A 25,235-nucleotide genomic window follows, 5' to 3' on the forward strand; every position below is an offset into this window, starting at 1 on the left:
CAATCTGCCATATCCTGTATAATCAGCCATCAGGATCCCGGATCAAAAGGGCCAACGCGTTCTGGGAGTTTGTGTGGCGGATGGCTGGTTTAGGAGCCTCACCTGGCTGAGTCTGATTGGACTCTGGGGCTGGGTGCGGCTGCACACCTGTTGCACACAGTGTAATCAGCGTGCGCAGGTTCAACCAGCCATCTCCCCGAACACTTGAGGAGTCCACCAAGGTGGCAACGACACCAGTATCAATATCAAACCTTTACCATAAACCGGTCTTTCAACATCACCAGCCTGCGTCCTTTGTCTGCAGGCGCCCAAGAAAAGTCACCCAGGTGGTGTGGAGCAATTAGCTTTGCTAGAGGCATCCATTTAAAGCATCTATTAAAAAGACTGTTCTGTGTACTACAGTGTGTGTGCGATGTAATATACCCCACCATGACCAACACCTACCAGCATCCACCCTTATCCCCCATCACAGTTCCCTTTAACAACACCCCCTGTTGTAATCCCAGACATACAGGAGCTCCCCACAGCCTGTCTACGAGCAGGGGCCTGTCTGGGACATAGTGTGTGTGTACATTCATTGTATAGGAAGTAGAATCGTACGGTTATTCTTTTTTCACCCTGGCTGTGACGGGCAGACAGTAACTTCATTCATCTGGTTTGAACAATCGCCTCTTATTGTGCAGGGTACAGTGTCAATGAAACCATAAACATGCTTACCCTGCACATTAAATTAACCCTCTCTCTGTTTCTCTATGCACACTTGTAGGACTTTGTACCGTGTAAGTATTTTAGACAAATAAAGCACAAACAAAACCAAATACAAATCAAGCAAAATAAAAAATGAATTGACCATGACAGAAATGTCATGCCACGGCGTTTTCCCTTCAAACCCATCATTTTACGGCTAACAGGCGATGACTAACTCTAACACAGTCCAGATCCCTCTCCCTCTGTGTATCTGTGTCTGTCTGAAGAGCAGCATGCCATCATGCTAACCCCCGTGTTCGGTTTGCACAGCTAGGCAGCTGGAACATTAGAACCATTTCAGCTGAATTTGCGAGCCCTGGCAGTTGCGTCTGCATTCCAGAGGCTTGTCCTGGTAATCCTAATCCGTGGTGACCCCATGTGACCCCGCTAATCTTATCAGCCAAGACGTGGCTCTGTATCTCTGCATGGCAACGGGGAACCAGGGAAAAGCATTGCATGCATTGGTTTGATGCGCTGAACTAAAGGGCGTGCAGGATTGGCGGGACAATATCACGGCTCATTCACTGCTGAACAATTAAAAGTACTTGTGTTCTGCACAGGATTACATGGTCTCTTTGTTCTGTGGTGAAGAAGTCATGGCAGTGATTCATAACAAAACCACGACTAGGTTGTAGGGCAGTGGTTATAGAAGAAAGGATCTTGGTTCGATCCCCAATGTCTGCAGCCCAAATAAAATGCCGAACCTATAGTTAAAACAGCTGCTCCTGAATGGCATGCATCCATTCGTTTGGCGGACAGCAACTGCTAAATGACTAAAAGAGTAAAGGTGCAGATCCCGCTGTGATGAAATGTATGGGGGAGGCCCTGAAAGCACGACACAACTCTTTCTCCTCTGTGATAAAAGCTTTTTCTCAATGACTCCACCTTAGAGCTGAGATCCTACAGCATCACCGACATCTACACTCAATCACAACTTGAAATAAGTCGTGCAACATGCAACGTGGAACGAGTGAAAAGCGAGTCACAAAATTAGCTTCAACGGCTATTCACACTGCTCTGAGAGTAAGAGCATATCATAGGACTCAGAAAACAGGGAACCGGGAGACAAAAGCCCTAGTATTAGTCGGTAAATGTTGCAAAGGCTCGTTCAGAGCAGCGATGAGCCAGGCCATAATTGGACAGGAAAATGACAATTACCCGAAATGGCTCTGCCGTCGCTGTTGTAAGAACGTCTGTACATGCATCGCTGTCATTCAGAGAGGGGGATCCTATGCCACACATTGTATACATCATGTATAATTATATTAGATGTGGACACAACGCATAATGCCTGTCTCTTTCTACAGCACGACCTTCATCAATACATAACTCAATGAATTACCTAATCAATATATAACCTACAGAGATGCTCCCAGTTGAAGGGCTTGGCTGGGTCCTGCAGTTGTCAGATACCTGCTACAGTGGGGAGGTGTTATCTAAGATCCCATAACATCTTTGCTGGTATATCTATGATTTTAAACCATATTTGTTTTGCCGATCCTTCAAAGACAGCCCCGCCAATGTGACAGATGATTCAAACGCATGTTTGTCAGTGTGTTACTTTATCTATAATTCAAAAACATCTAAACTTTAAATGTTTAAGTCTCATAGTCTGCTATTTATGAGTCTATACATAATTTACAAACATCTAAATCAGTTTATGTCCTCTAGGTTTTTAACATGATTGTTATACACTATTGGCTTGTTTCCATGCATTGAGTTCTGCATCCTTTACTAATAATCAGTGTAATCAGAGTATGGTTTCTATGATTAGAGACTGGATGGTTTGGGTTTCATTTTACGGTTCTGGTTCAAAGGGAGGAGTCAAAACAAGACTCCTCCCTTTGGAGAGATTTGTAAATGATCATCAGAAACAGATGCAGATCATTTATTTTGAATCTAAGAACGTTATAAACCTTAACCAAGCAAATATCTTGGTGACTCGTACAATGTGTCCCAATTGTAACTTATCAGGCCAATATATATAAAATGTATTATTATCAATACTAGTCATTTATATTTATTTACACATATATTAACAGTATTTGCACGTTTGCATTACTCAGTTGAATTTCTTTCTGGTTTCTGTTTTCCCACATCAAGCTCAGTAAATACTTTCACTATGCTCTATTGTTTAAACCATTGCCATTCTATATTCAGATAATGCAAAAAAAAGTGTTTACAATTCTACAAACACTTCATCGTCATTCGTCATATACATAAGTGAGTACGACCACAGACCGGCTGTCAGTAGGCCTGTCTGTCAGTGTATCCGTCTGCCCGTCCACTGGTCCGTCTGTCCACCTGTCTGCCTGTCTGCCTGTCTGCCTGTCTGCCTGTCTGCCTGTCTGCCTGTCTGCCTGTCTGCCTGTCTGCCTGTCTGCCTGTCTATCATTGTGTCTGCCACCTCACTGCAGCAGCTGTGACCAGTCCTCTGTAACCCCCCCTTCGATGGATTACAGACAGCGTTATGTGACAGACAGCGTTCCCCTCGTCATGTTAAATACGGGGCATAAAGTCTTGCTTTATGTCAGGGCTTAATGTTAAATACTGTGCATTAAGTCATGCTTTATGTCAGGGCTTAAGTCACGCTTTGAGTGCTGCCATCAGACACGTACACCGAGAGGCTGTGTGTGTGTGTATGTGTGTGTGCGTGCGTTGTTTGCGTGTGTGTGTGTGTGTGCGTGCGTGCGTTGCCTCTGCGACCGTGGCAGAGGGGTTGGAGGGTGAGGGATCCTTTGTGAGCCTAGGTCTGACCTATTTGTGTGTGGACCTTGTGCAAATTGATGCCTGTGTGAACACGCATGCATGCATTCACACACACACACACACACACACACACACACACACACACACACACACACACACACACACACACACACACACACACACACACACACACACACACACACACACACACACACAGAAACAGATGCAGGCACTTACACACATTGCAACTCACACAATTAACCAAACATGCATACAGAACCACATGCATGCACGTGCGTGCGCACACACACACACACACACACACACACACACACACACACACACACACACACACACACACACACACACACACACACACACACACACACACACACACACACACACTAACACACACACATACACACACACAGACACACACATATATTTAGGTCTCCTCCATGGGGGTCAGTAATTAGACAAAAAGCTAGAGGGGCACCACCGCTGCATTGCCTTCATTACACAGTACACACACACGCACACACCAACACACACAATCTAGGCTGAGCCCTATGGGACAGGATGCTGCTCGTACACTAAATAACCAAGCCTATTAGGATGACAAACTTAAATCAATCGCTTAAATTGTGACACTTCGGTCTGACTTGGTGTGTCAATTTTGGTTGACTATTCATGTGACTCTCAGAATGATCAGAATAATGAAAACAATTATGCAATGGGTTTAGTTGTATAGGGTTAGTAAAACAGTTCTTGCTCAATAAGTGTGTTCGGCAGTTGGCTGCTCCAAACATATGTTGGTTTACAAACTAAGAAATGGCCCCGTGTAGAGTTCATAGTTTCTTTGATCTCCAACGCCCCCAGGGCCTGAGGGGGAGAGGGTGGTCATAAAAACCTTGTTTTTAGTTTCTGGCAAATTGTCGAGATGGCGTATCCAGGTGGTAACTTCTTTCACGACCACCTCACCACATCAAATGTCTCACAACAAGCCAAGGAGAGGCATAGATGTAGAGGGTAAGGCTGCACTCTAGAAATAGGCCACCCATAAACAATGGATATCCATTCATCTTACTGCTGCACACTACAACATATGTCTCCAAGGCTGTGGAGTAGGGACATGTCAACAATGGCTGACAAAAACAACATGCAAACGAGGAATGTCTATTATAGAAATAATTATCCATAAGCTAGTCGCGGGTCGTTATCATAATTTGTTTTAGAAAACAATGGGAGTGTTATAATTGAATGGATTGAAATGTGCTGCTCCATGCAGGTTGCATTCATGTTCCCCAGGGTGATAACCAAGACAATATGACAACAATCCATATGGCTATAGCTGGGAGTATCCTAATAGATCATGATGACATAGGATGTTCTAGAGTGGGACTCTAGATGCTTATCTCACAAAAATGCATGACTGTAGCAGTGTGGTGGCTATTGAACCATACAACAAAAGCAACAAAAAAATGCTTTGAGGTAAACTAAACAAATGTGGCTCAGAAAAAAAAGTTGTTCAGAGGAAAGCTAGGCTAGCAATGCAAGCACTTAGTGGGATCTTTTAAGCCACGCTTTTTAAGGTGTTCAACACATAAATATTAAACTAAAGTATCATACCAAACCACTCCATTCTAGATACAACTTTATTATTCCCCCGGAGGGGAAATTCCTTCTACTGTCCCTACCAACTTTTATTTGAAGAGGACATTGAGATTTTGTTCCAAGTCAAGTGTAATTGATTGAATTTTAGCAGCATTTCAGCAGGCTCTCAAGTTTTGAACTGAGATCAGAGTGAGATTACGAAGTGGGGCATGTGAGCGTGTGCATGGGTTGAATTTGGTGTGTCTCATGCCGAATGCGTGAGACTTGAGAGTCCTGGTTTCAGTGTTCGATATTACTTATAGTTCTCACTGCGGAAGTCCCCAGACATATTAAACTACTTTTGGCAAAAGACAATGTGTCACTTATTCAAAGGAATTTGCCTGTGCAAAACGTCCATCCAGCCACATTAAAATGAAGTACAGGCTAGCCAAAGGCTAATGCTAACAGTGTGTCTATTTAACTCAGAACCAAGTGAGGTGAGAACCAAGTTATTAATTGACTCCACATGCTTATTATCTGACATGAATGAACGCAAGGGCTAAGCAGATATTAATGTGGAACACTATCATGCATTAAAAAAGGAATTGTACCCTATCAGTTTGTGTACTCACTTGTACACTATCATAGGCCAGTGTTTTTCAACCTGTAGTCAATAGTGGTACATGAGGGTACTGCAGGTGCTACTTAGGATTGTATTATTGAATTAGACAAAATTGCCATTGAAAAATATATAGATCATTGAAAATGTATTGATTCATATTTGCAGTAATATTTGCGTGACCAATCTTTGCTCAGCCACTGCATGTGCATTTACCAATTTTACACAGTTTGCATATGAGGTGATCAGCGTAAGGTTTTGACCATTTAGTTGTACACCTCGAGTCAAAGGTTTGGAACCACTGATCCCTTCAGCAGTGCGGGATTAAATTAATACACGTTTACTCAAATGTAAAAACGGATCACTCAGCAGTCTCTATAACAGAGAAGGGTGTGTGTCCGTTTTGTGTGTGTGTGTGTGTGTGTGTGTGTGTGTGTGTGTGTGTGTGTGTGTGTGTGTGTGTGTGTGTGTGTGTGTGTGCGTGAGTGTGTGTGTGTCTGTGTGTGTGTGTGTATGCGTGCATGACATAGCGCTAAGTGATGCCGTTGACGTTATATACAAACAGCAGGAACAACACACCCTGGGTTAGCACTGGTCGGCAAGGTGTCTGCACAACCACAACCTTGAGGAGAATAGATGCATCTATACGGTGTCTTATAGTCAGGATAACAAAGTGTAGGACTTCTTACACCAGAAATAGGTCAAACTCCTAGACTATTAACGTTTGTAGCCTAACTCCTGTCTTTTCCATCTAGCATTTAGGCTGCCAACAGCCCAGTACCGGTATCAATAGGCTGTTTGACTATGTCTTTTAGGCCTTTGGAAAAGCTCCTTCTGAAAATGCCCAGTGTGTGTCGATATGATTGTGACTTTTTGGTATAAGTCTCTACTGTATATGTCAAGAAATGATTCTGACAGTTAGTCATTATTAATTAGGCCTGAACTAAGCACCTTAAACAAGGCTGCATCTGTTTATTGTACATACAAACTCAATGCTATTAATGCTATTATGACCAACTTTTATAGACCAAAGGTTTGTGTTAGCGTTGAACAAAAGTAGACTAGCAAATGGATTGTCAATCATATGGTGTATCCCTGCAATGCACAGGGAATAGGGATGTCTGTTCATTCACTGGTGTTTACAATAACCGACAGTATCAGCATGAATGGTAGGCCCATGTGAATGTGACATGAAGAACTTAAGAAGCATACAGGCTAACGTTGTAAATAGCTTGTAGCTTAGGTTAGATATCTTACAGGTGAGGTTAGATAGCCATGGGTGGCTTAGGTGAGGTTGCCTAGAAAGGTATGGTTAAGCATCTTAGGTAGGTACAGGTATCGTGGGTATACGTTTGTTTGATTAGGTGAGGTAGGTTTCTGTAGCCTACAATCAGACTGGCAGTCAGAGCTGCAGCATCCTTTTCATTCCCCAATGCAGGAAGGGGCCTTCGTCAGATTCCCGCGACACAATCCGCTGTCCGTGGTGCTGAAGCTGTCCAGGACGCCCTAAGATGTGGCCAGCCCTGCTAACTCGCGGATGCAGTCGTCTAATATGTTCGACCACTTTCTCAAACGTCATACAACTGGGAGTCTGATTGAGGATTCTGCTATAAGCTCTTCCGTATCGGAACTGCATTTCCTTGCACGCAACAGTGCGAGGCGCATGCCTGTTGCAGAGAGAGAGAGAGAGAGAGAGAGAGAGAGAGAGAGAGAGAGAGAGAGAGAGAGAGAGAGAGAGAGAGAGAGAAAGAGAGAGAGAGAGAGAGAGAGAGAGAGAGAGAGAGAGAGAGAGAGAGAGAGAGGATTTGATAGATCATGTGGCCTATAGGAACCTGCAAGAGTTGTCGAATATTGCTGCATAGACGCACCTATGGGTCCATCTGTTACTCACTGACTCCCAACCACGGCGTGATCGATCCAATTCATAAACTTCCACTGAAGCAACAGCCCTTCTCCGCACACGGCCATCACACACCATTCATTCTTCCGGGTTTGACTTTAGCATGGCGATCCCCCCTTCCCTCCTCCCCCCTCCCCCCCAAAAAGATGTGAACTTACCGCAGTCTACACACAAGATCTTCCCCACATCTTTTTTTAGATTTTTCCCACTCGTGTCCAGGGGCGCGAACGATGCCTTGAAAACCAAGGGCTCGTCGGTGGGGTCCATGAAAAAGATGTACTTGTGGTTCGCGATCACTTTGGCATCACACGACGACGAAGGAGACGACGACGACGACGGCTGCTGCGACTCCGAGCCGAATTCTCCCACATAAGTGACGAGCTGCTCACGCTCCAGACCCCCACTGTTGACCGGCCACACGTCCAGCACCCTGACACTGTGCACGCTGTGCGGCTCCTCCGCCAGGGAGCCGGAGGAAGAGGAGGAGGAGGAGACGTTCGCGGGCACCGCAGACTGCACCTTACCCTCGATCACCACGGCGGATTTGTAAGCCTGGTCCTGCAGGGAATTCAAACTCGGGGAGTAGCAGGCGAAGGAGACCCCGATGACCAGCATGGATAAATGCACTGGATCAAGCCTCATGCCGCCGCCTGCTTTGGCTCGGTGGTCGCTGGTCGGCGCGTTGCGGCAGGGCTCGTCTGGCTGCGGGGCGATGGTGGCGATGGAGCTCGGTGGAGGGAAGACGCGGCGAATGGGCTCCTGTGGCACGGCAGCGGCGCGGCGGACCTTGCATAAGTGTCCATGCCATCGGGATCCGCGGCTTTAATCGAATAGTTTTTGAGCAATGGGTGAACGGGCTGCTCGAAACGGGAGACCGCCGCGGCGACACCGGGGGTTTAAACAATCCGGTGTGTGTGTGTGTGTGTGTGTGTGTGTGTGTGTGTGTGTGTGTGTGTGTGTGTGTGTGTGTGTGTGTGTGTGTGTGTGTGTGTGTGTGTGTGTGTGTGTGTGTGTGTGTGTGTTCCTAATAAGGCATCTTAGCAAACCGTGGTCTTCGTGTATTCCCCCCCATTTCCCATTCCCCCTCTACGATGCCATAGCTGAATAGGAACTGCGAGACGACGCCACTATCTTTGTCCAAAAAATAATAATCGCAGTGTGGTTTGAGTCCTGCTCAGCTGTGATTCTTTCCTCGATCATCTGCAGGAGCGGAGAGACGATACGAAAAAATGCTGCAGTGAGCCAGAAGTTCCGTAGTCCGGTGGTCGCAAAACAAAACGCTTCACTCCAAAAATAAAACCATAAATTGTTCGGCGGGTAATGTCAATACACTGCCTCTCTCTCTCTCTCTCTCTCTCTCTCTCTCTCTCTCTCTCTCTCTCTCTCTCTCTCTCTACCTCTCTACCTCTCTCTCTCTCTCTCTCTCTCTCTCTCTCTCTCTCTCTCTCTCTCTCTCTCTCTCTCTCTCTCTCACTCTCACTCTCACTCTCACTCTCTGCCTCTACCACAGAACGAGAGAAACACGCCGATCATCAGAGCTCCGTCACAGAACGCAGGAGTGAGTGGAGGGCTGGCGTGGCGTGTCCTAGCCTACTACAGGCCACAGCTTTACCACTATCCGTACCATGACTCCGTAATCCGGCAGACCGATACGTCAAAGCATGTGGTGGTGCTGGTGGAAGTGGTGGTGGTGGTGGTGGTGGTGGTGATAGTGTTGGTGGTTGTGTTGGAAGGTTGAGCGGGAGGGAAGGTGGAGAAGGAGGGGAGGCAGAGAGTGAGGGAAGGTGGAGAGTGAGGGAGGGGGAGAGGGAGGGACGGCGAGGGGCAGGAGTGCAGCAACACGGTAGGCCGAGAGAGAGACACGGGGCTGGGATGACTAACGCTGCTGCGAAAGCACATCGGCTGGGGATTCTTCAGGAGACTCCCGAGGACTTTTGCGTCCTATTCAACGAATTGACACACCGTGCGTTCATCGTAGATTTTGAGGGGAAATTACATTCAAATAAAACAGAAGAAATATTGACTCCTACAGTCAACTTCAGCCGTCTTACGTTTTCTCACAGCAGAAGATGCAGGGGACTTTGTCAATGAATATAGTGTTGAATGATTGTTGTGTTTGCAGGACTTAAATGTTGAGCTATAAAGAGATATATTGTATTGCTGTTTAACAGTAGGACTAGTCGGTTTAATTTGGACAGCTTTTATTCTATTACATCATTGGAAATACAATCTACAGGTAATTGAACGCGAGCACAATGTTCGCTGAAGGCATGCACAAATGGCGACACCTGTTGGCCAGATAGCCAATATTTGTATACTTTGTGGAGTTCAGAGATGTTGAACATGAGGTTATTGCCGCATTCATGCCTCAAACACACTGAAAACACAGTTAATGCTCGCTGGACAACGTTAGCATTTTTCAATGGCAAAAGAGGAGTTTTAGATGGGTAATAATAGGCGAGAATAACTTCTAAATATAATTTGAAATCTGAAAAATCAGGATTTAGACCGCATGACTGTTCTTGTAGTTTATTTATAGGCATGTGCATATTTAAATAATTATTGAAGAATACTTTGAGTTTCGCCTACACCAACATATTTTGGAAGCCCTACTTTCAGCATAGGCTAGAGGAAAGACCTCTGCCGTTAAAGACGTTTTGGAAAACGTCCGCTTGTACCCCACCCAACGGCCCCCAGGACAATCGAAAGAAGAAAAACCCGGCTTGAACTATTGTCCACCTCACAATGGGTCAGTGTTGCTTGCCTGTTGTATCCTGATAAAAGCCTGACAGTTTCTAACCGCGACACTGGGGGGCGCTCGTCTGCGGACTAGGGTGACGCTGCGTGTTGACATCAGAAGTGAAACGTGCGCCGTTGAACTTGTGTGTCCTTCTCGGTGGTGTAATAAGAGTGGCTGGAGAGCAAAGGGTCCGAACGTACAGTGGGCGGTGACTCACTCCAGCACAAACCAATCAGTGATGAGGACGTGCAGTGGGAGATACCTATCTCCTTCTCGGGTAAGCGCTCACTGCTACCAGCGCGTCTCCAATTGGTCGGTGACGTGGAGAGGTGCGGCCAGTGTACGTCCGGTCGCTTGGATCTGACACTCACCAGGATACCCTCTCTCGATGCCACGAAACCGTTCTTCTTTCGATCCATTTTGTTAAACAATCAGCGCGACACTGTCGTTGACAGTCGACCTACGACATTATTCACCTTTTTCTTCGTGCATTTTCCCACCTCGTGGCCGGGTGACGCCGAGGCTGCAGGGGCTTTCTGTGTGCAGAAAACAAAAAAAGCAGGGAAGGTACTGTTATGCATTCTTGCTTTACAGGAGAGATGGTGCTATTCTCTATATGCTTTGTGTTTCCACGCATCCCCGATGCAATGTCGAGGTTATTTAGCCAATGGACCGAGTTTATGGACGCTTAATGGTGTTGTAGAGGAGCGCCAAAGCGACTGTCACGTTGGAGCTACAGTGTGGGAGCGGTGTAGGCCTGAAGCTAGACTTCATCACGTCGCCTCCTCGCTGCTGGGCCAAACTTTAGACCCAAATCTCGCCGGCGCTCTTAAGGTGCGCTCTTCGGAGAGATGGGAAATGTTGCCATATTGAAAATCTGGCGCTATCTGGCAACATTGGAGAATCGGGTTGTTTCAAATTGTTCCAGTGATCTTGAATGGCAGTTCATCGACTAATCGGATTTCACTGTAAACCAACGTCGTTTGTCTAGCCCATGTACAATTATATGCATAATTAATTATATAAATAAAATGTTGCAAGTAAGTTGGGCTTGGTCAAAACATTGATCAGTTAATAACATATTATTCACAATTAGGCCTATTACATGAATATCACAATAGATATGCGCTAGAATTTTTTTCTTTGCTTTGCTTTGATTGAAGCCATTGGGATCCCGCAGTCTATTCTTGATAAAAAAAAAAAAGGCCTAACACAAAAACACACACAGTTATCCCCCTAACCTGTAAATTATAATAAAAAAACATAAACAAACCATTTTTTGTACATTGGCAGTAGGCCTAGTTTAGTCTAAAGTTAAACACACCGACAAATGTGTCTGACAGACGAGACGAGAGCCAATCCATCCAGTACGCCTGATAGTGGGCTAATTGGCTGCGTCACATTGGTTTTATAGTATTAGCCTATATAGGATTCGTCAGTGCGCCTCTAACAATATAAACCCAATTAACTGAATAAAACAATGTCTGGAAACAGGGAAGATGAATCACAGAATAAAGGAGCTTTGTAGACGTAAACAGCCACAGGTTGTTTTTGTTATTTTCCAGAAATACTGAGGTAAGACAGAGTTGTGAAGTGATTACTGACACTGTTATCATGATGCAGAGCACCGACCAACAGTCAGGGCTTCAATTATTCAAGATAAAATAAAAATCAACCTATGGTCTTTAGGCATAATTAAACGAACGTATCCCTAAATAAATAAAAATAATACCGTGAAAGGAAGCATTCTAATGCCTCTGCAACGGAACCGATAAGTCTTCCCCATAGTCCTGTTTTACTTAAGGGAAATAAAACTCATAGCCATTAAAGTCATTCCTGAACTGTTATTTAACGTCCCATCGCCTCTTATTTTGATCTAAGAAATTGTGATTCGTCGAGGAAAGTGTAGGCCTATATTTTCGGCTCTACGTGTCTGTCTGAAGCTGTCGTTTGCGTTGAATTATTCTGAAGACGGTAGGCTACAAACTATTGTTATGAAATAAGAAAATATTCCTTTCTTGATCCGTAATTTTGTTTTACTTAAATTAAGTTAAGTAACAATGGAACCGACAATTAAAGGCTATGGGCTATAGTTAAACATTACTTTTGGCGTCCACCAATAATAATCTATAATATGTATATAAAATGTTTTTGTCTCTAATACAGAGGGGACGATTGCCGTAGGCCGCTGTCTGCTATTTCCGAAGAGTCAACTTGGTTTAAAGTAAAGATTTCCATGCCTCAAGACTCAATAAAGAAAACAAAATAATGCATTTCAAGTGATCATAGTCTAGAAATATTCCTCTCAAAAATATATCTGTTTTGAATGTTGAAGGTATGGATCAGCGGGAAACTCATGATCACAGGGAAAAAATAAAAATAGGCCTGTCGAATAAAACACAGGATCCCAAATTATCCTATAGTGCGCCTGCGCCAAACGGTCTAATTCGACTGTTACAACTTTTATATATTTTTTCACAAGATGTATAAAAGTTCAACAATAATATATAGTTGTTCTCCAAAGGAATAGGATTATTCGACAGTGCTCAACCTGTTATCTGTCAAACAATAATGACGGTTTTCTGTTTTTGAAGATAACTTCCCTAGGCTATGTCATGCCATGTCGGCGTTTGGCCGTTCGACAAACACTAAAGCATCCAAAGAGACACTTTTATAGGCCTAAACGCTGTTTGCAAGATTTAGAGGCAAACCGATTCTGTGGTCAGCAAAGAAATCGTGCTAATTAACCTGAAGGCTGAGACCTTTAAACAAGTGACGGGAGGAAAATAACCGTGCGGATGCAATGTGTTTAGATAGGACTTTATGACTTTTTACACCAAAAGTTAACAAAAAGTTTATCATTCAGGAGTCCCAGAAAGGGATTGGATGACAAGTCTAATTAAATAAATTATCTGAATAATTATCTGAACGTTTCAAATATTTGATTTTCCTCGTATCACAACCGAGTCATATTAGCCTAAACATATCCCCAAAGGTTTTTCTGTTTATTTAGATCATGAAATATGAAAACTGCATGTTAGTTTCGATTTGGTTTAATCAATAAACAAAAAAAAGATATAGGACTATTAATAAAATAATGCAAAAGTAGACAATATTTAAATTAAATTAGACAAACGAACAGAAAACACGATTGGATGCAAGTCCAATTTTTTTTTCTTTCAAAGTAGTTGTTTGAACAATCATCTAAGAATCTATTAGTCTATCATTTATTCAAATGTATAGTCTAAACCAAAACTCTGGCTTGGTTGGTTAAAAACTTTTAAAAAATAACAAACACCCTGTCGTTTTTAAGCATTCTCCTATTTACTACCAAACCTAAATAAAGATCAAGCCGTTTTCTTGGTCATGAAATGTTTTTAAATCCCTTCTCTATTGTGGGAATAATGTGTCCCATGTATTCATGTTGGGTTTGTGTTCAGATATCGCGAGAGTTTGGCGTAGCTGGCGGTGGGTTGCAGCAGACAGAGGGAGAAGGCAGGCAGCATCATGGCGGACAGAGACAGTGGAAGTGAGCAGGGTGGAGCGGCAGCGGGCCCGGGCATCGGTTCCATGCACCTAGCGACCGGAGGGGCGGGCTCGGCGTCTGGACTGCAGCATGAGACACAAGAGCTGGCGTCGAAGCGAGTTGACATACAGAACAAACGCTTCTATTTGGACGTAAAGCAGAACGCAAAAGGCCGCTTCTTAAAGATAGCAGAAGTCGGGGCCGGAGGAAACAAGAGCCGCCTCACTCTCTCCATGTCCGTGGCGGTCGAGTTCCGCGACTACTTGGGGGACTTTATCGAACACTATGCCCAGTTGGGTCCGAGTAACCCAGATATGGTGCAAGATGAGCCCAGACGAGCACTCAAGAGTGAATTCCTGGTCCGGGAAAATCGTAAATACTACATGGATCTGAAAGAGAACCAGAGAGGACGGTTTCTGAGGATCCGACAGACCGTTAATCGGGGCCCCGGTTTGGGATCTACACAAGGCCAGACTATTGCTTTGCCAGCCCAGGGACTTATCGAGTTTCGTGACGCTTTGGCTAAACTTATTGACGATTACGGTGTGGAGGACGAGCCTGCAGAGTTGCCAGAAGGGTCATCTCTTACTGTGGACAACAAACGCTTTTTCTTCGACGTCGGATCCAATAAGTACGGGGTGTTCATGAGAGTAAGCGAGGTAAAGCCAACGTACCGTAACTCAATCACGGTGCCCTACAAAGTGTGGTCCAAATTTGGGAATACTTTTTGTAAATATGCCGAGGAGATGAAGAAGATCCAGGAGAAACAGCGGGAGAAAAGGGCATGTGAGCTGCAGCAACAAGAGATGCATGCAGATGATGGAGAAGAGGATTGATATTGATATATATATATTATAAATATATAAATATATACACAGCAAAACATGCAAAAAATAATCCGAATAACAAAAGAGAAAATACTTAAACTCTACTGTATAAAGAAAGAAATGTTAAGATTTAACTGTTATGGTTTAACTCCAAGGGAGCAACGCCCACAATATAAGAAACCAACTCAAACCAACCGTTCTGACACGTTATCACCCATCGCTGGATGTTATCCCACTTACCCACCATTAATACAGTAACAGGCTGCTAAACAAAGTAATAACATTATATTTGAACATTGTTTCCTACTTGACGACAAACTATATTGAAGTGGTTTCTTTCCCCTATTAACAGAGAACTTTTGTACAAGTCAAAGCTATTATAAAGTGTTTGCATTGTTCATTGAAATTGTTGCCGAGTTGTAAGAGAAAATAATGTCCTTTTCATGTGAGCTATTGTCTTCAGCACAAATCAGATCAAACCGAAAGTTTGTTTAAGGTTGTCATAATGAACTTGCCATCCAGATTACCTTTACATAGAGAAGTGTTTACACCTGATTCACATGAGGGCTAGACCTGGTTTGAAACTGGTTTAGGTGTCATGCAGTATAAAAAAAACATTTATATATCTATATCTATAGATATAGATAGATATAGATAGATATATACAGGCATTTTTCATCAAATGAAAATTTGTGCTCTATCTCCTGTGCAATATGCATTGCACCAAATCCGTTTTTTTGTTGTACTGGTCAATGGACAAGAAGACATTTTCCAGAGGCATTCAAAGAGACATGAATAGTGTATCTTTTGTTTTCAATTGAAGTTGTTGCCACGCGGATGGGTTATACTATAGGCTACCGTTGTGTGTCGTCGTTATGCAATGTGTTTGTTTTTAAAGGTACTCAACATGTATTTTGATAGAGGATGTGCAGTAGCAACATGTAGCAAATGGCCTGATAGCGTATTTTAAGAAGAGCACTTAAAAGAGGACAAGCACGTAAAAATAACACGTCGGTAGTGGATTGGCTTAGGTGTGTCGTCCGAACATACGGACAAAAAACAAGCATAGCATTATTGGTCAGAAATATTAACCATGCAAAGTCACACAATCAACATAGTGCCAAGGAGTCCTATTGCTGCATGTTTAACTGCACAAAAGCTAGATCGATGTTGGTCTCCCGAATTACTGGCTCAAGAGTCCCCCTCTACGGCGAGGGTTTATCTATGTATAGTCCACTGATCTTGCATATTGAGTGAATTTTCCATTCAAAAGGCATTGTGTAGGTGTTGTGAAATAGGTTTGAAAGCATGATTGTACCTTGACATCAGACCTGTATCATCATAATATCACCTTCACACTATGAGGACGGACGCCAATTGAAAAACAGAAAATGGGCCAATGGGAGAATCGGATGTCAGAAGCAGTCGTCCAGACTCCTTTGGGTGTCAGAAACAGACGGTCCATCCCCCCTGCAATTTAAGGAGCTATGTTTTGGGAGACATACTCTGCTCAATAGTATTACTAAATTGGGTTAGCCCAGATATTTACCCTGGACATTATGGTCCCTTGTTTTGGTCTTAATTGGAGATACTTGGGACTGTCTACAACTGGAAGTAATCCGGTTGCATCTCATAGATGTGTTAGCGGTTTTATAAACGCGCCGCCAGCTATAGCTTGGTGTTTAGACTGGCAACAATCAGATAATTTCAAGAGTTACCTCAGCATTCATTTTAAACACTTGCTCCCCCATGTTTTTTCGATTTGACTGGAAACCAGCGGACTAGACTTAAGTCCTTGACCACCCTGTTTTCTTGGGAGCCTCAGCTTTCTTTTAGTCCCCTTTAACTCTTGACCTGACTGGGGAGTGCCCTCTTCACCATGAAGACGACCTGGTGCCTTACACACATGCTTACACCCCGGCCCGGCGCTCTGGATCGCATTGGGGGCTTCTCGTTCTCATAGCTTATTCTTTTACTATCCTTAAGTACATATTCTTTTCATTTTTTAGGTGGCTCAGTCCCCTAGTGCACTATTGCACTTCTCGTGGTGCTACTTGAGTTCAACGTGGACTCTTTAGTAAAAAAGCTATAGGAGCAGAATTCTATGCTTTTTCTGCTTCCTTCCTTCCTACCTTCCTATTTTAGTTCCTTTCATCCTTCCTTTCTCCTATCTTCCGACCCTTGTTACCTTCCCCATAGCCATACAGTTCCTTTCTTCATAATTCAGTTCCTTTCTCACTCCTTCAGTTCCTTCCTTCCTTCCTATCGTCTCACTTTGTTCCAGTTCTCAGAGCCATCCAGGTATCGGCCCAGAGTTAAACATGAAGGTGAGGGTCACCATAGCTGAGAGATGAGGAAGAGCAGCTCGGAGCATTTCCAAAGGGGTATCGGGGACGCTTGACGGACGTGTTCAGGCCAGGGGTTCAGACCCCTCTCCGGGAGACCTCCATGATGAAATACTTTGTTGTCCGACCTGGGTACTAACAGGATAGTCGCTAAACTAATGGGGGAATAGCAAGCATGTCTTTTCATTGTTCATTTGGATTTAATTCATTTTCATTATGAATTGTTTTACCTTTGCAGCGTTATCATCCCACATTATTTGTATTTTTGGAATGTTTGTGCCCACTTTAAAAAAAAAAAAGTTTTTTTTTTTTTTCTTCTGTGCAACATTTCATCACTGTGTGCAATATCGTATGTGCCAATGGTGGCAATATATGTATATCAATTAAATATATGATTACTATTTGAACGCATGTGGCTGAATTCCATGTTTATTTATCTGTTGGAGTTTAGCCTTTTATTTGCACTTGGAGCGCTCCGTCTGGGAGAGAACCATTGAGTTCAACTAGTTTTGGGACAGCACCATCCGCCTCAATACGCTGTTAGTATTTCAACTTGATACAGGGCCACGTCCTCATTGGCACGTTGAGCCACCTCTGATACCTCTGTACAGGAGCCAGGGGGGAAGTGTTGGTTTATTTGGTTGTATTCACGAGATCAAGAGCCTATTCCCTCGTCTGGGTGAAGATTGAAACTCCATATACAGTGACATTTCCTTGTTTTGTTTTTTTAGATCTAATGTGATGGTGCTCTGGTCCATTCCTTATGAAGGAGAAAGGTGTACTGATCATCGCTGAGTGTAGCACTTTTTGCTTTTCCAGGTTTAATGAGATGCCTGACCAATACTTGTTTTAAAAAAATAATCGCTACAAAGAATGTCATTCTCTCTTATTATTTTGTCGCCTTTTTAATAGAATATATTTGATTTTACTCATTTGGTTCAAATGCATTAAATATAATTTATGTACATTTTGCAAATTTTAAAAATAAAACTAATTTGCCCATATCTGGTGGGGAAAATTGCATTAAACTTGTATGTGACTTATTTTCTTGAAAGAGCTGGGTTGTGAAGACATCGTAGGTAGAGACATTTCCCCTGGATATTCACTTCTGGGGTTTATCTGGGCTGGTAATTCGAATCGGACAAAACAAAAAAGTTAAAATAATATTAAAACTACAACCCATTTGTGTTTGAACCCTGTCAGAAGTACTTTTGGATCCCTCAGACAGATAATGGATCCACGTACCCACAGATAATGCCACATTATTTTGGGCGCTGTGATTAATAGGCTACCTTAAATACACTGCTGACGGGTAAACCTAGAATAATAATCACAGTATTGAAAATAGTGCCCGTTTATAATTGTAGAATGTTTGTAGAGCAAACTACAATTTAGTTATGTGGTTACTGGCACTCCTTTTAAAAGCTATATATTGGAACACACTGGGCCTCTTTGGAATGTAAATAAGAGTGTATTCCCTTCCCTTGACCAGGAGCTAGTGTCACGCTGCAAGTCAATCGAAGCGGCTTACGCAAAGCAAATAAGCAAGTAAACTCCCTTTCTAGTAGCACAACTATGAATTTCAATTTAACAACTCGTCTGAATTTGACTGAAACAGGCAATGCAGATTTACAGATATCTCGGACTCTGTGTGTCCCTTTAGTTGTGACTTAATGGGTAGGTCAAGACTTTTAAGGACCTGCAGACACCGTGTCTCGTGTCTACATCTCTTTCCCTTCCTCATGGTCTCTTTCCTCTGCTGTCTGTCTCTCGGTCCCTCCCATTCCGCTCCTGAAAATGCTTTCAAAAACAATTTTCTATTCACAGTGTGAACAGAAAACAATTCACATCTTATGTCACAATTATGTCAATGACGAACAACATTCTACCACCTCACTGGCCAAGTAATTGTTCCCTTTTTGTCTAGCCCCAGATTTTTTGGGATCTCTTTTTCGTGTTTTGTATAAAACGGTCCATATTCTTCTCTTGAATTCTGAACAGGTCAACACGGATGGGCTTTCCAGGTTGGGTTGTATTTTAAGTAAATGAGCAACAGAGAACCTGCACTTTCGTACCAAAGGATACATCATGCACCTGGCCACAGAACACAACCTCCGAAACATCACCTAAATCTTTTGGTTTAATATAAAAAAGAAATGTAGGCTACATTAATATTATTATGCATTATCATTTTATTTTAGAAAATGTGTTTCATGCTGGGTAAACATTGAACAATCTTCTTGTTTTATTTGTAATGTGGAATAAATAAATAAGTGTAACAGTGGTAAATGCTAACAGCAGTCCTGAACAATTTATTCTTCTACACACAGAGGGGTCAACACTATACACAACATACAGTTGTATTGGTTTGAGATAAGTCAGAGACCCTATAACCATGGCATCTTTATCATTGCGCCCAGCCCAGGCCAAAGAAAGTCGAGGGTTTACCTGAGTAAAGGAGACCCTGTAGGCGTGGCCTATTTCCCATTCCTCCCATTACCAAAATAAACTAAATATTTACCTGCATTCGAGAGATACTTCATGAACCACATCCAGAGGGCAAGCTCGTGGACCATGCGTCTCTGAATAAACCACGTGTTGAACATTTACCACTCTACGAGTTAAATCAAGCACGGAACAGCGATACAACAAAGGTTTACAATTCTCTTTATCAATTAGGATATTTTTAGAAGTGTTTGAAAGGCAAACGTAACCTGGCTGCAAAGAGGAACTTGAACCTACGTCACGGGCAGTGCCATCTTGTGAGGAATGTCCAACTCACGGGTGGAGGCAGTTTAGCGCCATCGACTTCCATACATAGCGCGATCAATGGCTTGTCATCTTTTTTGGTAAAATTAGTTTAAAAATTCAGTAAAGAGGCTTATTTTTGTCGTTGGAATTCTTCCGCACAGTAGCGATCTGAAATTTCTGAAAAGGCTTAACCTTAAGTAATGTTGCTAAATTGTGTTGTGTTTATATTGCTACAAATAAAAACATAAGAACTACTAAAATAATCTTGTGTGACGCAGGATTACATGCACGTTCATCATCCTGGTGATAACGGTGCGTTCCTCAATCCTCAGACGCCAGACTTCCGACACGAAAGCCGAAGATCTTCCAGCTTTTTTGCGGCATTTCTCGGAGGCACGCCCCTTTTTCATCTTTTGGAAATCTGTAGACGCCAGCCTTCCGATTTGCAATTTTAACGTCATTACCGGTCTCGGAGCATTTTTAAGCGTTCCCGTTCGTCTATGTGATTGTGTCATGAAATTGGCTAATGGTTCATTGTAAGCTACATTAGCCTCTTTAGCAAACCAGCCCGAAAACAAATGCCACAAGTTTACATTGTATTGCACCCACAGCAAGACCGTGCAATGCATAAATTGGTGACCGGAATAAAATAGCAATGTAATCAAGTGTGTAAGACATTCAAATTACTTTACGGGCGAAGCCATTTTTGTGGAGAGCGTCACCACTGCTCTCGGTCTACTAACACCGGGATTCCACCGGACGCGTACGCGCCGCGGAACGGCTGCGTCCTCTGCCCTGCGTCCATTCCTAACGGGCGCGTAACGGCAGCGTAGCGCTGCCTTGCGAGCCAGCCGTATTCACGCGAGATCACGAGATCACGCGATAATCCTAAACCTAATGTACTCACCTTCCACTCCCAAAACTATTGCAATTAAGTGCCACGCTTTGTCCATTCTGACATTTTCCTTATAAAAAGGATGATTTGGTACATAAAAGACTTCATGTTGCTGAACTTCGACAATGAGTCTCTCGTCGTCCATGTTGCCGACCCTCTGAGACCCTTTGATTGATTGACTGCTGACCTGGTGCCACCGGTCATGACGTAATAATGTTGATGTGAAGTTACATGAGCTGAGTATTGTGTTTTATTTTGAAAGTTGACCGGATGCTCTATGGCTTTTACTTTTTCACTTCCTGCCTTGCTCGATCTGCTCTGTTGAATTTGACGCGGTTTAGCAGCGGCTCGCGGCAAAAATAGAATTGGACGGAAAGATAGCGCCGCGGCGCAGCACGCCGCTCCTGGGACGCTGCTGAAACGTTCCGCGGCGCGTCCCGTGGAAATGGTCTCATTGATTAGAGTGGAAGCGATCAGCAGCGGTGACCGCGGCGCAGCCGTCCCGCGTCGCGTACGCCTCCGGTGGAATCAAGGCCTTAAAAGTTCTTCACAGCAGGGTTTTTTTTATCAGATAAAAAACAGTCAGAACTAAACCGAACTTAGTAGGATCAGTTTCAAGTTTGCATACCTTTATTTGCTTGATGCCTATCACCTATCCTTTTGCATTTATTTATAAGAAGCACGTACAATATTGCCACCGTAAAGAAGGCAAATTCCCCTTAAGGCCTAAATACACCGGCGCCGCATCGGCGCGTCAAAAACTCCGCCCCCATTATTCCCGGATGTACTAGCCCACACCGGCGCCGACTAGCTGCGCAGCAGCGTTCCGCGCCGTGCCGCCCAACTAGTCTTCGAGACAATGTTCTATTCCCTAGCGTCGCCGCCCCTGAAAAAGCGCTTTTTAAATGCTGGCACCTCTATATCTACTCCTCACCACTGGATGTCGCCCTCTTTCGTTTGTGAGAAAACTATTCTGAGAGAATGGACGATGAGAGAGTGGTCGTCGAGGTGGAAAAGTATGTCGAATTATATGACCAAAGTTCCCGTCATTATAAAGACAACACCAAAAAGGACATTGCCTGGCAAGACATAGCTCTGGAGATTGGCTCTTCAGGTGAGAAATCAACAATGGTGGACTAAGTACCCAAACCATTAACCATAATGGGAAATAGACGAAATCAAGTCACATATAATCACACCATGTAGGTAGAAACCAGATTACTTGTAATATATATTTTTTTATTTAAGGCAAGGCAACTTCATTGATATAGCACTTTTCATGCATGAAGCAGACTCAAAGTGCTTCACATAGAAACATTCTCATACAATAAAATAGATAAGTAAAAGAAAACACAGGCAAAGCTCAAAAATGCATTGTCATGTATTAACTGTCTCTCTGGTATCAGATCATGTATTAACTGTCTCTCTGGATTTAAGGAAAAATAACATTAAGTGTCTCGAGCACTCAATTAAAATACACTGGCTACTGAATCCAGCACATCAATAACATCACTGTATTTATCCCGTGGGATAAAAAAAAAGTGTATATATATACATGCAAAAGAGTATACCAGAGAGGGATAATAACTAGATTATAGGTCATCATATAGGCTGCACCATATGGTTCTGCCATTGCACACTTAGTGGCGAATTGAAATATTGGCGTGCCTCTCAGGATCTGCACGGAGCTCCTGGACCAGATTGTGGCATACACCCTGTTCTTGTGTCTGTTCATTGATGGGGTGCACCCAAACCCTTCGTCTTCTCCTTGCCCACCTACAGCGCAGGATAAGAAGGGCAGCCCCCCTCTGTCTGGCAACAGTTATTTGTTCTGTTGAAATAAAAAAAACTCAATAAAATGTAAAAGAGCTTGCTCAATTAAAATGGATGACTACTGGCTGCATACATGTAAATGTGTGGCTATGTTAAGGCTATATAGATGGATAGATAGATAGATACTGTATTGGTCCCAATGGGGATCAATAAAGCCATCCAGGAGCTCAATACAATAAATACACACAATAACAATTGGCCTTAAAAGGTGACTGCACTATATACTAAAAAGGCTTAATAGAAGGTCCTGCAGTTATTGAGATTGTTGATGCAGTAGATGAATAATTGCAAAATATAAAATAAATAAGAAATGACAGTAAATAAAACCCTCTCCTGGAACCGTCACCTTATCGTGGTGGAGAGGTTTGCGTGTCCCTGTGAACCTGAGGGCTGTGTTGTCTGGAGCCTTGTGCTCCTGGTAGGGTCTCTCATGGCAGAGTGGTCTCAGGCGAGGGGCCAGACTAAGAATGGTTCAAAAATCCTCAATGAATATCGAAAAAAGAGGAGATGTGACCCGGCCCGGAGGAAGCCCGGGGCCCCCGTCTGGAGCTAGGCCCAGACGGAGGGCTCGATGGCGAGCGCCTGGTGGCCGGGTTTGCCACGGAGCCCGGTCGGGCACAGCCCGAACAAACTACGTGGCACCCCCCCTCTCTTCATCTCATGGGCCCACCACCTGTGGGAAGACCCGTTGGGGTCGGGTGCGCAGCCACATGGGTGGCAGCGAAGGTCAGGGGTCTCGACGGACCAGACCCGGGCGGCAGAAGCTAGCTCTGGGGACGTGGAACGTCACCTCGCTGTGGGGAAAGGAACCGGAGCTTGTGAGGGAGGTGGAGCGCTATCAGTTAGATCTGGTGGGGCTTACCTCCACGCACAGTCTCAGCTCTGGTACCGTACTCCTGGATAAGGGTTGGACTCTATTCTTCTCCGGAGTTGCCAAGGGCGTGAGGCGCCGGGCGGGTGTGGGGATACTCATAAATCCCCGGCTGAGCGCCGCGGTGTTGGAGTTTACCCCGGTAGACGAGAGGGTCGCCTCCCTGCGCCTAAGGGTTGTAGGGGGGAAAACTCTGACTGTTGTTTGTGCGTATGCACCAAACAGCAGTTCAGAGTACTCGGCCTTCTTGGAGACCCTGAATGGAGTCCTGTATGGGGCTCCAGTAGGGGACTCCGTAGTTCTGCTGGGTGACTTCAACGCCCACGTGGGCAACGATGGAGACACCTGGAGAGGCGTGGTGGGGAGGAACGGCCTCCCTGATCTAAACCCGAACGGTCGTTTGTTATTGGACTTCTGTGCTAGTCATGGATTATCCATAACAAACACCATGTTCGAACATAAGGGTGCTCATAAGTGTACCTGGTACCAGAGTACCCTAGGCCGAAGATCAATGATCGATTTTGTGATCGTGTCATCTGATCTGAGGCCGCATGTTTTGGACACTCGGGTAAAGAGAGGGGCGGAACTGTCAACCGACCACCATCTGGTTGTGAGTTGGATCAGGGAATGGGGGAAATTTCCGGATAGACCTGGTAAGCCCAAACGCGTAGTGCGGGTGAACTGGGAACGTCTGGAGGAGGCCCCCGTCCTAGGTATCTTCAACTCACACCTCCGGCGGAGTTTTTCTAGCATTCCTGTGGAGGTTGGGGACATTGAGCCGGAGTGGGCTGTGTTCAAAGCCTCCATTGCTGAAGCTGCGGTGGCTAGCTGTGGCCTCAGGGTCTTAGGCTCCTCAAGGGGCGGTAACCCTCGGACACCGTGGTGGACACCGGTGGTCAGGGAAGCCGTCCGATTGAAGAAGGAGGCCTTCCGGGATATGATATCCTGGAGGACTCCTGACTCGGTTGCAGGGTACCGACAGGCCCGAAGGGCTGCAGCTGCTGCCGTGTCGGAGGCTAAGCAGCGGGTGTGGGAGAAGTTCGGAGAGGCCATGGAGAAGGACTTTCGGTCGGCACCAAAGTGTTTCTGGAAGACTATCCGGCACCTCAGGAGGGGGAAACGGGGAACCGTCCAAGCTGTGTACAGTAAGGAGGGGACTCTGTTGACCTCAACTGAGGAGGTCGTCGGACGTTGGAAGGAACACTTTGAGGAACTCCTGAACCCGAATAACACGCCCTCTATGTTGGAGGCAGAGCTCGAGGTTGATGGTGTTTCGTCGTCAATTTCCCTGGTGGAGGTCACTGAGGTAGTCAAACATCTCCGCAGTGGCAAAGCCCCAGGGATTGATGAGATCCAGCCAGAAATGCTAAAGGCTCTGGGTGTTGAGGGGCTGTCATGGTTGACACGCCTATTCAACATCGCGTGGGAGTCGGGTACAGTGCCAAAGGAGTGGCAAACCGGGGTGGTGGTTCCCCTGTTCAAAAAGGGGGACCAGAGAGTGTGTGCCAATTACCGGGGTATCACACTTCTCAGCCTCCCTGGTAAAGTCTACTCCAAGGTACTGGAAAGGAGGGTTCGGCCGGTCGTCGAACCTCAGATTGAAGAGGAACAATGCGGTTTTCGCCCCGGACGTGGAACTACGGACCAGCTCTTCACTCTCGCAAGGATCCTGGAGGGGGCCTGGGAGTATGCCCATCCGGTCTACATGTGTTTTGTGGATCTGGAGAAGGCGTATGACCGGGTCCCCCGGGAGAAACTGTGGGAGGTGCTGCGGGAGTATGGGGTAAAGGGGTCTATCCTCAGGGCCATCCAATCCCTGTACTCCCAAAGCGAGAGCTGTGTTCGCGTCCTCGGCAGCCAGTCAGTTTCGTTCTCGGTG

At 44.7% G+C, this 25,235-nt stretch overlaps 1 protein-coding gene across 1 annotated transcript; it reads left to right on the top strand.

Moving 5' to 3' along the window:
- The first annotated feature begins 10,667 nt into the window (after positions 1–10,667).
- On the top strand, positions 10,668–18,841 carry LOC130385341 (transcriptional activator protein Pur-alpha-like). Its single transcript, XM_056593810.1, has 2 exons — positions 10,668–10,875; positions 13,749–18,841. The coding sequence occupies exon 2, from the start codon at positions 13,816–13,818 to the stop codon at positions 14,668–14,670; it is 855 nt and encodes a 284-aa protein (XP_056449785.1). The 5' UTR covers positions 10,668–10,875; positions 13,749–13,815; the 3' UTR covers positions 14,671–18,841.
- The last annotated feature ends 6,394 nt before the right edge of the window (positions 18,842–25,235 follow it).

This window comes from Gadus chalcogrammus, chromosome 7 (genome assembly GCF_026213295.1).
Source record: "Gadus chalcogrammus isolate NIFS_2021 chromosome 7, NIFS_Gcha_1.0, whole genome shotgun sequence".
Taxonomy (NCBI): Eukaryota; Metazoa; Chordata; class Actinopteri; order Gadiformes; family Gadidae; genus Gadus; species Gadus chalcogrammus.

Bases quoted from the DNA above. Each gene is read 5' to 3' on its own strand.
- LOC130385341 (XM_056593810.1), top strand. From the start codon at position 13,816: ATGGCGGACAGAGACAGTGGAAGTGAGCAGGGTGGAGCGGCAGCGGGC.